General features: G+C 37.6%; 1 protein-coding gene across 2 annotated transcripts in view; it reads right to left on the bottom strand.

Moving 5' to 3' along the window:
- Positions 1 to 5561: 5561 nt before the first annotated feature.
- Positions 5562 to 13549, bottom strand: part of pole4 (polymerase (DNA-directed), epsilon 4, accessory subunit) — a 28134-nt gene continuing 20146 nt past the window's right edge. The window contains exons 2-5 of one of the 2 annotated variants that reach the window (XM_059991463.1): positions 9624 to 9855; positions 8206 to 8290; positions 8006 to 8047; positions 5562 to 5749 (exon numbers count right to left, since the gene is read on the bottom strand). In XM_059991463.1, coding sequence (XP_059847446.1) covers positions 5736 to 5749; positions 8006 to 8047; positions 8206 to 8290; positions 9624 to 9855 — 373 coding nt within the window. In that variant the 3' untranslated portion in view covers positions 5562 to 5735. The other variant, XM_059991462.1, reaches the window with a different exon arrangement.

Genomic DNA, 13549 nt, shown 5'->3' with positions numbered 1-13549 from the left:
TTGAAAATCAATTAATTAAGACCAGGGCTCAATTTTATATTCATAGTGATCGAACTGGTAAATTATTTGCTAACCAATTAAAAGCTATTTCGACTAAGTGACAAATTATTAAAATTTGTAAACAAGATGGTAATTTGACTACTGATCATAAAGAAATTAATAATACTTTCCAAGATTTTTATATATCTTTATATCAATCAGAATCTGATGGCGATCTGTCCATGATGGATGATTTTTTTAAGAATTTGAATATTCCTAAACTGACAGATGAAGATCGGAGTTTGTTTGATGCTCCTATTTCTATGGCTGAAGTAGGAGAGGCTATTTCATCAATGAATTCAGGGAAAGCTCCTGGTCCTGATGGTTATATTATGGAATTTTTTAAAACCTTTTCTTCTTTGCTTTCCCCATGGTTATGTGAAATTTTCAATGATGCATTTATTAAGAAGAGATTACCCCAGTCTTTTTATGAAGCTACTATCTCTCTAATTCTTAAAAAAGATAAGGATCCAACCTTATGTGCATCTTATTGCCCTATATCGCTATTAAATGCAGACTCTAAGATTCTTACAAAAATTTTAGCTATTAGGTTAGAATCACAGATTATTTCAGAAGATCAGACTGGTTTTATTAAGAACCGGTACTCCTTCTTCAATGTTAGAAAATTGATTAATATAATTTATACCTCTTCACCTAGAGCCCCAGAATGTGTCATTTCATTAGATACTGAAAAAGCTTTTGATAGAGTTGAATGGACATACTTATTTAATGCGTTAAAAAATTTAAATTTTAGTTTTAAATTTATATCATGGATTAAACTAATATATTATAAACCTGTTGCTTCTGTTCTTACAAATAATCATAGATCCTCTTTTTTTTCAATTATCTCGCAGTACGAGACAAGGTTGTCCTTTATTATTTAATATTGCATTAGAACCTTTAGCTATTGCTATTCGTGAATCACCTAATATTTTTGGTATTACCCGTAATGAGAAGTTATATAAGTTATCACTATATGCTGATGACTTGTTGTTATATATTTCTGATCCTGATAGGTCTATTCCCGCTATTCTATCCTTGTTGGTTCAGTTTGGTAGCTTCTCTGGTTATAAATTAAATTTGAATACGAGTGAATTATTCCCTTTAAATGCGCAAACTTTACTGAATAACAGGGTACCATTTAAAGTTGTTACTGATAACTTCACTTATTTAGGTATAAAAATTACCAAGAAACATAAAGATTTATTCAGATTGAATTTTTTACCTTTGCTTCATCAAATTCAACAACTTACTACTAGATGGTCTCCTTTATCCTTATCACTGGTTGGTCGGATTAATGCTATTAAAATGATGGTTTTACCGAAATTTTTATATTTATTTCAAGCTTTACCAATTTTTATTCCTAAATCTTTTTTTGACAACATAGATTCAAAAATTTCCTCATTTGTGTGGCAAAATAAAAACCCCAGGTTAAGTAAAAAACAGTTACAGAAACCTAAAAAAGATGGTGGTTTAGCTTTACCTAACTTTAGATTTTACTATTGGGCAAATAATATTCGAAACTTAATATATTGGAAACAAGATTTGGATTCACCATTATGCCCACAGTGGGTAAATTTGGAATGTAATGATGCACGAGGATATTCTTTATTCTCCGTTCTTGGTTCTTCTCTTCCCATTGATTTAGTCAAGTTCAATAAACAGATATCTAACCCTATTGTCAAACACACATTACGAATTTGGTTTCAATTTCGTAAGTTTTTCACTCTGAGAAATTTTGTTCTTGATAGCCCTATCTTATTTAACTTTTTTTTTAAACCCTCCTTAATAGATCAAGCCTTTAGCATATGGAAAAGGAAAGTTATAACTTGTTTTCGTGATCTTTTTTTTGAAGGTAGTCTGATGTCTTTGACCAACTTTCTAACAAATTTAAGTTACCTAAAACTTATTTTTTTAGATATTTACAAATCAGAAACTTTTTATATAAAGTTTTACCATCCTTTCCCAATTCAACTCCAACAGATTTTTTAGATACGATTTTTACCTTGAATCCTTGTCAGAAGGGTTTAGTGGCCCTTATTTATAATATGATCATGAAGATACAACCAGAAATGTCAGGCAGAATTAAACAAGAGTGGGAAAAAGAGCTTCAATATACTATATCAACTGAAAAATGGGAAAAAAATTTGGTTAATGGTTAATTCTTCTTCTATATGTGCTAAACATGCTTTAATACAATTTAAGGTGGTACATAGAGTCCACATGTCTAAAGATAAGCTTGCTCGATTCTACTCCCTTATTAACCCTCAATGTGACAGATGTCACTCAGAAGTTGCTACATTGACCCACATGTTTTGGTCATGTCCCACCTTATATAACTATTGGAAGGACATATTTGCTATCATTTCCTCAGTTTGGAATATTGATTTACAACCCCATTTTATCACTGCAATTTTTGGTATACCAATTGAGGATGGTAGTCGATTTTCCCCTTCAATTAGACGAATGATCGCCTTTGCAACTCTAATGGCTAGAAGGTCTATATTACTAAATTGGAAAGAAGTAAACCCTCCTACCACGTTTCAGTGGTTCTCTCAAACTATTTCTTGTTTGAGCAGAAAAAATTAGAAGTACTATTTTTGATCCATCAATTAAATTTGAAGAAACTTGGGGACCGTTTATTCGACATTTTCATATGAGTTAATTTGATCTCTTCCGGACCTTTTCTCTTTTTCTCTTTTTATCCTTGTTCTGGTATGGAGTTCTGGAGTTCTTGACACTATCATGTACATATAAACTATTATTATTGCCCATGTTAGTTTAGGTTTATTGTTTTTTTTCAATATGTTTTTTCTTGTTTTTTTTTCTCTCTTTTTGTGATTATCCTTTTTCACGTATAATCAATACAGGTTTGACTGATTATTGTATGATGTTTTTTTGCTGATATTTTAATGATATTGATATCTTATTACTAATTTAACTTCCAGCCTAGTGTATTTATAACCTATTCAATATTATTTTGTTATTTTTTTATATATAAAACTCAATAAAAAGATTGAAAAAGAAAGATAATCCTTTGTTCATTTCAAACACAATAAGCAATCAGCTACCCAACAATTAGTAAGTAAAACAAACAAATATGATATCTATACAATAATGAACCCTTTGAAGCAATTTCAGGTTGAAAGTGCTGTAAAGCTAAATTTCTAAATGTTCCAATATTCTTGAGCAGCACAAATTCCACATAACCTTAATGATATACTTTGCAATAATAGCAAAATACATTTTTTTTGTATTTATATATCCAATATTGGCAAGACTGGCAAAGTTAGTATTTATTGTCTCTCCCTAATTGGTCTTGAATAGGTGATGGTGAGCAACCTTCCTGAACTGCTACAGTGCTTCAGCTGTCTTAGGTACGGAGTTCTAGGACTTAGAAAATCACTGAAGCAATGGTGATTTATTTTCAAAGCCGTATTGGGTAGATCTTGGGAAGAGGATCTGCAGATAGCAGTGCTCTCATGTGCCTGCTGTCTCAGTAGTTGGGAGTCATACAGCATGGTTGCAAATCATTTAGTCCAAATCATCTGTGCCAATCAAAATGTTTATCCACACTAGTCCTACTTGCTTGCATTTGGTGCATACCAATCTAAACTTTCTTGACGGTTTTGTATGTTTGGGAGTGTCATTGAATTAGCCCAAGCAAGGCTGTTAATTGGGTGCTATTGAATTGGTATGTCCCATCTTAGAAAGCTGTTGAGACTGCTCTCATCTAAGGCAGTCGGAGAGTGCTTCATAACACTATCGATTCCAGCTCCTCAGTGGTACAAGTCTTAGGAAGTCAGGAGGCTCATCACAGGATACTTAGTTACAATCTATTCTCAATTACAAAATATATGTGGCAGGCCTAGTTGCATTTCTGGACAATGGTTATCTCCGGGGGGTTGATGGTAAAAGACTCAGGAATGATAGCATTGAAGGCCTTTGTTGAATGTGGTTATTGATTGGCGTTTGTGTTGTGATATTTGTGACATATATCAGCACATACCCAAATGCGAAGTGAACTCTATGCATGCAGGCATTACCACTTCACTTTTTAACAGAGCTGTGAATAGAACATTGTTCGCAAATAACTATACTTTTCCGCTCTGACCTTGTGATAGATTACATTTAAAGCAGCAGATGATGGAGCCCAAGTCATTGCCCAGAGGAACCACCGCAGCACTGTTGTAGTACATATTGTAACATTAGAAGGTACAAGTATTAAGATGTTTGTAAAAGGATGGGAGCACTAGATGAGTATGACAGTTAAATTGTGAAAGGGGTTTTCTGTTGCATGTAAACCACTGATCCTGGAGATAGTATAATTGCAGTAGGATTCCTTTTCCAGAGACAAGTCTAAAATGCCTTTGTCTAAAATGCTTGCCAAAATGTTTCAGATTTCATATTTCAGAATATATAATGATAGCTTAGGATTGCCATATTTCCAACTGAATTTATGTGCTACCTGTAAGCAGTCTTTGCTTTACACTTGTTCCGCACTTAATAAGAATTATTACATAACCATTAATGTACTGTAGAATGTATTCAAGGTAACAAAACAGCACAGCAGCATCGGAAGAATACCTGAATCAGCTGTTGAAGAACAATGAACATGCTTTCAGTCTCCATCGACAATGTCATGCTTTGATTAAAAGGCTACTGTACACTGCAATTTAATTTTTTAGGTTTTACGTACGGTATAAAAACAATCAGCATTGTAGACTTGTTCTGTGCTAGATTTTCATCAGTGACAATCTTCACAAACTCAATGAATTTCTCTATTTCTCGATCAGCAGATGCTTTACCTTTAATTTTTGTTTAAATCTTTAAAAATTTAATGTTGTGTCTTGCCTTAAATTTCTGCAACCTGCTTGCTGAATGTTCACAATCACCTACAATTTTCAGTTTGTTGTGATAAACCTTTGCTTGTTTCATAATCAGGATACCATTAAGCTACATTTGCTCACGGACACGATTGAATCCATCTTCCAATACACGATCGAGATCTCTACTTTCAGCTTTATGCAGTGTTTCTGTTTCTCATTAATACCCGTTCATTATATATGTGAGGTCATTTTTCAGAACTGTCTGTGTTGTGCAGACACTGCACATCACCTGGGAACCTTCACAGCACCTTGTGGAATTTTCCATTTGTGACGTCTTATCACCACTCAAAATTCCAAAATCTGAAAAAATTCGGATAAAGGGATAATAAGCTGTATAAACCACATTTCCTGAAAGGTTTGAGATTAAAAAGGTATGTCACATCCGGAATTATTTCCAGTTAGTGGACGATTTCCTTCGACGCTGTTCTGACATACTGGGAAATCGCGTAAGAGGCAAGTTACAGCAGTGCTTTGCCATTGCCTTTTGCCGGGTGAGTTTTTTAAAAAAGAGATCACCAGCTCTTACCGGGAGCCAGTTGGATTCGAACTCAGGACCTCTTGCCCCAAAGTCCAGCAGTGATGCCGGCTTGTGAGATTAAAAGGCAATATTGAAAAAAAATTACTGAAACTTCATTTGATGCAAGTTATTTAATCTGAAAACACTCACACTTGGAATCATACATTTATTCATACAATAAGTATAACTTCCTTTTTACAAATTATACAAATATACATCTAAAATGAGCAAATTTGCTGGCAGCTCTCCTTCTATGGAGTTATTTTGGCCTCATCAAACTTGTCTCCATTTCACTCCAAAGTTCCTGGAAGAATAATAAGAGCATGAAACACCCCAAGACATACAAACTTGCAGCAAACATTCTAATAATATATACCCAAGTAACAAAGGCTATTGCCTCCCCTGTCTTTATAATGGCACAGGAAAATATGAACATTTGACATATATTGATGAATGGCACCATTGTCTTTCTAAAAAGAGCAATAAATGGATTAATCAGTTTTAAGTCATATGATCTAGCTTCACTATAATAACCAATAAATCTCTCACTAATGCTTCACTATCAATTGTATCTTCCATCCAAAGGAAAGAAGCACATGAAAGTCACAAAACTGCCATTCACAAAGACTGTGAAATCATAAGAAAATACAATGAAATCTTGAACTAAAAAGCTACATATACTAGGGCAGCATTTCCCATTGGATGGAATATTTCAAGTCAGCAACTTCAGATGCTCCAAGGTTCTTCATATGGAAAATCCGTGAACAGCAAACAGGACACAGAAGGACAGTACACTAATAAGTATCACAAAACTTTTTCAAAGATCATGCAGTGTTTTACATTCACCTGCTAGGACCTTGGATTAACACTTAGCTCATACATTTTGTTATAATTAATGTGCTACAGCGCTTCTTGTGTAACTGAAACACAGAGCTGAACAAAGTTGCATTGTTCTGGAGACCTCTGTATAGGGATCACTTCTGTGTACAATATAGACTGGTTGGGATGAGTTGTTCTCCAATCTTGGCAATCCATTTGAAAACATTTTCTCACCAATATCAGAGAACAATTCAACCCAACCATCAACTACACATTTTCTGAGCTTTTTCCAATGGTACACACTATCCAATGTTATAAGCAATGTTGACATTAGGTATATTGCAAGAGAGTCAAAATTGCGGACAGATACAAAGATTAACAAAAAATACCAAAAAAGTGATTCAATTGTCAGTAAATGTTAAACCAATTAAAAAATATTTTAAACAAGCTGTTAGAAGGATTTCATAAACAAAATAACAGAATATTGTAACACACACAAAATGCTGGAGGAACTCAGCAGGCCAGGCAGCATCTAAGGAAAAGAATACATTTGATGTCTTGCTGAGACTATATTGCTTCTTTTTTATGGCTAAGGCAAGGGATGTAGATTAAAGTCAAGACGAATGCAAATTAGGATCAGTAGACTTTTGGACATACTATACAAAATATAACGAAGTAATGAGAATGGCTGCTTTGAAGAAATAAACACTTAATAACATTTTTTCAGTGATGGATTCCACTGAGGCTGTCTACAAGAAGGGTCACAGCCGTCTCTATTTCCTGAAGAGACTGAGGTCCTTTAACATCTGCCGGACGATGCTGAGGATGTTCTACGAAGCTGTGCTGGCCAGTGCTATCATGTTTGCTGTTGTGTGCTGGGGCAGCAGGCTGAGGGTAGCAGACACCAACAAAATCAAATAAACTTATTCGTAAGGCCAGTGATGTTGTGGGGGTGGAACTGGACTCTCTGATGGTGGTGTCTGAAAAGAGGATGCTGTCCAAGTTGCATGCCATTTTGGACAATGACTCCCATCCACTCCATAATGTACTGGTTAGGCACAGGAGTATATTCAGCCAGAGACTCATTCCACCGAGATGTAACACTGAGCGTCATAGGAAGTCATTCCTGCCTGTGGCCATCAAACTTTACAACTCCTCCCTAGGAGTGTCAGACATCCTGAGCCAATAGGCTGGTCCTGGACTTATTTCCACTGGGCATGATTAACTTATCATTATTTAATTATTTATGATTTTATATTGCTATATTTCTTCACTAATCCTGGTTGGTGCGGCTGTAACGAAACACAATTTCCCTCTGGATCAATGAAGTATGTCTGTCTGTCTGATTTAGATATATATTAAATACCACACCCACAAATTCAAAAATGTGCATTTATAAAACTATGACATTTACTACCATTCTATTTGAAATTGAAATCATGTCAACTTTTAAGATTAGAAAAGTGGTTAAAAGCAACAGGATGGGGATGTTATACTAGTGCTTTCTGCTCACTGTGAACAGTAAATCAAAAACATTTTACATCAGCGATGAAACTCAAGGCAATATTGTCACTTGCATCAATGCCTCCTCCGACTGTGCAAACTTGAAACAAGTGACAAAACCCTCAGTTCATCTCTCAAATTTCTGACAGAGGGATCAAAGTCCAGGAATTATGAGGGAGCCAGAACTAGATAACAAAAACTTGTATGACAAAAATAAATGGCTACAACACAAACTTGCCTTCTAAAAATGCGAATTCATCTGCAGCATCTACTGCATTATCTGAAAGGGAAATTTAAAAAAAACATATTTTAATAAAGAGGACAATTTTAAATCAAAAGCAAAACTGACCAAGGCAATATCACAACCTGAAATGCTAGTTTGTCATGTACACTGGCATTCAGAAGAAGCATGATATGACAGCTGACTGTCAGACTCACCCAAGTCTTTCCGCTGGATAGTTTTACGCTTTGCTTGCAGTGCATATGTGCATGCATCCTTTGCAATCACCTCAACAAACAGCTCCTGGTGGAAGAAACCAAACAGGTTGTTTCACCCATGGGATACAAGTTGTTCAGGAGTTCCTGCAGACTTCCCACCTCTTCCCTCAGCAAATGTTTATCTTTTCCCTTTAGGTAGCCTGTTATGTCCCAGGGAAGACCTTTGAAGCATTAAGCACACTAAGAAAAGCTTCATCACAGCTGTTTTGTTAAGTCCTAAGCTTCACTAATCCACTCTCCCTTGTATTTGATCAATGTCATTGTTTAATACTAGATATTACTTAATTATATGAACATGAGAAGATTGTTTCAGGTCATTTAATGCATTAGATCTGACCCAGCAAGGCAAATGAAAGGAAGCTCAAAAATAAATAAATTTGCTATTTGCCAGGTACCAACTAGAAGTTTTCAATATTTAATAGTTGATCCTAACATGCAGAGGCTGAATTAAAATCTGCCCCAAGGTAATATTCCAAAGGAAAAGCAAGACCTGTTGGATGAGTTGTAATATGGACAGATATGTGACAACTGTTTGAAAATGTAAGCTTTTGGATCCAGAATGTTGGTTTGTTAAACGTAACATTCAAGGACCAGAGGACACAAAGGCATCAGAAGAAAATGGCAAATGAAATAAATGTCCTTGTAGCAAGCTAACATTTTGAAAAATTTGCCAACCATGGTGGGACAAAAGGTTACAATGCTTGACAAAAGTACTTCATCAATAATTATTGGAAATGAATAGTCTGCAGGATCGTGATCAGAAATGAATATGTAAGACAAAGAGCCAGAAGTCATCGCTTCTACAAACGCTGGCTAAATCGGATAACCCATCCTCTAGCACACGCACACTCACCGTGTTGGCCAACCATTACACACATCCACTCTGGCTGAAGAAACTGACAACACGGTGAACTCTACTTTCCGATACAACTAACAACAAAATGAATACAAACGGCAATCCCACAGCTGAAGTACACCTACCCCAGTAGAAAAAGAAGTGGTAACAGCAGCTACTCTCCTAACTAACATTAACACCCAAAAGTAGAAGGATGTAATTGTTTAAGTAACATTACCACTCACTTAACTATAGTTTCAACATCATGAATTATAAGCGGCCTAAAGCCACCAGCCGCACGCCCCCGACTGTGTCCCCGTTTTCTAACCTCCGTTGCTCTGATGCCGTTGATTATATTTCCACAGGAAATTTTAGAGTGCTATAGACCAGAGACCTTGAGGAGACTGGTCCAGGGCTGCCAAAGCAGGAGCAGAATCGAGGGTGTCCAAGCCCCGATCAGGGGACACCAAGGCAGATGTTTCCAGGCTGGAGGCAATGCCCGAAACCCAGCAGGATTACTCACCGTGGCCTTGCCGATGGCGAATACGGCCTCCTGACTCGCCAGCGTCACCTCGGGATCCGCTTTTATCAGCCCCTTGATACGGCTCAGCGGCAGGCGGAGCAGTTTCTGTTGTGCGCCCGAGTTCGGCCGCTCCGCCTCAGCCTCGGCGTCGAGCTGCGCGCTTTGCCGGTTCTCCTGATCACGCTCGTCCGCCACCGCGCTCTCCAAATCCTCCATCGCCGGCCCTTCCCGCCTTTGGGAAAGAACCAAGAGAATCCAATCAGAGAGCACCATTCTGTCGGTCGTCCTGCTTCCCACCAATCAGAAACACTGCCTCTTTGCCAATCACAGAAGATAACAAAAGCCTTTATCCAATCAGATTAGTTCTCCTTAGACATTTCCTTGAAGCAGAACAGAACATTGCATTATGTTTACCCTACTGAGCCATCAAAGTATTTTGTTTTAAAGAGATCACTTTTTATTCTTCTAAATTCACGAGAATACAAGCTCAGTTTGCCTAATCCCTTCTCAAATAACAAACCCGTCAAGCGAATTTTCACTCACTTTCCCTCCATAGCAAATAGATCCATTTTTAAGGTTAAGCTGCTCAGAATTTCAGAAAATGTGTTAACTCATAAGAGCCTTTATAACTTAAAATCCCCTTGCATTAAAGACCCGAATTTTATTCACCTTTCATTGGTAGCTTTGAGTAGCAGGCAATGAATTTTCCTTCTTAACATTCTACTCCAATTTTTGAAGAAGTTTGGCATGAGTCCCCCAATCCTAAGGACTTTCTACAGGGGCACAATTGAGAGCATCCTGACTGGCTGCATCACTGCCTGGTATGGGAACTGTACTGCCCTCAGTTGCAGGACTCTGCAGACAGTGGTTCAGACAGACCAGTACATCTGTAGATGTGAACTTCTCACTATATAACAGTGAAAAGGATCATTGGGAACCCGAGTCACCCCAACCACAAACTGTTCCAGCTGCTACCATTCAGGAAACAGTACCGCAGCATAAAAGCCAGGACCAACAGGCTCCAGGACAGCTTCTTCCACCAGGCCATCAGACTGATTAATTCGTGCAGATACAATTGTATTTCAATGCTATACTGACTATCCTGTTGTACATACTATTTATTACAAATTACTATAAATTGCACATTGTACATTTAGACAGAGATGTAACGTAAATATTTTTACTCCTTGTGTATGTGAAGGATGTAAGAAATAAGGTCAGTTCAATTCAATACACACCAAATGATTCTACTTCATATTTCCCTTAGCATAATTTTTATAACACTCATGGTGAAGCCCCTTGGATATTTTTAAAGGTTCCTCATGCAACAGAATGTAGATCGTTGCTATTTTTGAGAAATGAGGCTCTGGTACGCAACCCTAAACTGAGAGGTGCTGGGCATTTCCAGTAACAAACAATTTTAAGTCCTTGGCTACATGTTGGTAAAGGAATCAATTCTGACAAATAAATAATTAATAAATGGCAGCGTTGTCATCTTAAGTCAGACAGTAATTCTTAATCCAGTTAACAGCAAACAGGTCAGATATAAAAAGGAAAAGTAACTCCATTAATCCTCCTTCTGATGACTATCAGTGTGTGGATCAGATTGACCCTCTTCAGTTTCACTGCTACCAGTCCTTCACAGGATCTGCCAGTGACTGAAGCCATTTGTGGACCTTGCTATGAGTAATCAACACAAGAACAAAGGGAGTCAGAAGATACTGAAACAATAGATGTGGATACCTTGTAAAAAAGAACAAAACAAACCGATTAACATAAGCTACAGCCGATGGAGCCGATGAAAATCATGGTCAGCTAAGTAGGTAACTAAACCTGCAAATCTGCAGCACTGCAATGTATCACTAGTTAGTTATTAATTTAGATTTAAAGTTGCAAATATTTACATTAATAGAGGTCATGGTAAGATTACCTGAGCATCAAATCGCCAGTTAACGACACAAAGGCCTTCTTTGTCAGTGCTAATTACCATTACCTTAACGGGGCTCCCGCTGATTGTTTACTTTTAATTCTGTTCTATGCTACTGCCTTGGTCCAAGTTCAGCTTAGTCTGGCTCTGGTTATTCTGAGGTTCAATCAATGAAAGAACACTTGCAATCTCTCCTGAGCACTCTCAGATATGGGAAACACAGTAGACCCAAAAATAGCGGAAGGATACAGAACAAAAGGAGATTTCCTCAGGTGACCTTCTATTAGCAGATATTCCACTCTGCTGGCCTGCACCATTAGGCCTGATTGTTATTGATGCTGGTCATATGACATAAGTCAGCGGCTTTCTATTTTATTTAATTGCATCTATGTTCATTTTTACATGAGATGTGTATGGTTATTAGTTTTTATGAGATAATTTGCAACTCTGTAAGCCATAATATTGTACTTTTCCACTCCTGTCAAATCCAGCTTGCTGTAAAATGCTTTTGTTACCTCCAGTTAGCTACTTCAGTGCTCTCCTTGCTGGTTTCTCAACCTCCATCCCCTTAAACTTTAGCTCATCCAAAACTCTCCTGGACAGATCCTTTAACTCCTCTGTCTTGCTCCTTCTACCTGACATGTACCTAATATTCAGATATTTCAAAGTTAGATTGATAGCTCAGTATAATTTAGTTGTAGACAACTGGATTTAAACCTGACTGAGGATTAATAACTACTTGTACATTTGCTGAAAAGGCACTTGCAAACATGTTGTGTCTAAGGACCTATCAGACATGCATCAAATCGGAATTTCTTCTGCAATGCTGCTTTTAGGGATTGATTGAGATACAGCATGGAATCGACCCTTTGAGCTGCACTGCCCAGCAAACCCTGATTTAATCACCAGACAATTTACAACAACCAATTAACCTACCAACTGGTGCGTCTTTGCATGGTGGGAGAAAATCCACACAGTCACAGGAGTCACAAACTCCTTACAGGCAGCCTGGGTTCCCGATACTGTAAAGCATTGTGCTAATCACTACGTTACCATGCCACCCCGTTGTGGAAGGAATTCTTTTTTCAGATGCAGGCAAAGGCAAAATTTATTCCCTATTGTTTGGTACTCCCAGATAACCTTGTATGAGTAATGCAGTACTGGGACTTCAACAAGAGAATCTGAATCATTTATGATCACTGATTCATATAACGCAAAGTTTGTTGTTTTCCAACAGTAGTCCAGTCCAGAGATATAAAAATTATTATAAGTTACAAAAATAAATAAATAACACTAGAAAAGGAAAATGAGATAGTATTCATGGGTTCTTGGATCTTTCAGGAATCTGATAGTTGTGGGGGGGGGGGGGGGAAAGGAAGCTGTACCTAAATTGTTGAGAGCTATACCTCCTTCTGATGGTAACAACAGGGCATGTCCGGATGGTGAGGATTCTTAGTGATGGATGCTACCTTCTTGAGGAGTTGCCTCTTGAACATATGCCCAGTGGTAGGGGAAGTTGTGCCAATGATTGAGCTGGCTGAGTCTACAACCCTCAGCAGCCTCCTGCAATCCTGTGCATTGGTGCCTCCGTTCCAGGATGTGATGCACCCAGTCAGAATGCTCCCCATGGTACAGCTATAGAAATTTGCTGACATACCAAACCTACTCAAAAAGTAGAACTGCTTGGGTGCCTTATAAATTACTCCCAACACTCCTCATGACCCATTTGCTTCATCCCAAAAATTCACACCAACCAATCATCCTCAACATTACAATTTCTTCTTGTCCCCAACCTCACCCCAGCTCCAATCCAATGATGTCCTACAACTCCTGATCAAGGTTCTGATATCAACTGCTACTCCAACACCACTCTTACCTGATTGCTAACCTGTTCCCAGGCCCCTGTGGGGTTTATGATTGCCAGCTAATCTACCAGATCCAGCTTAGCTGCCAAGCAGAATAAATTTCATTGCTGGTTAATGATGCCCAAGGCTTTGAG

The sequence above is a fragment of the Hypanus sabinus genome, chromosome 16 (assembly GCF_030144855.1).
Source record: "Hypanus sabinus isolate sHypSab1 chromosome 16, sHypSab1.hap1, whole genome shotgun sequence".
Lineage (NCBI taxonomy): Eukaryota > Metazoa > Chordata > Chondrichthyes > Myliobatiformes > Dasyatidae > Hypanus > Hypanus sabinus.
Note: the sequence above shows the minus strand (reverse complement) of the source record. Positions and strands in the feature narration are given on the sequence as shown.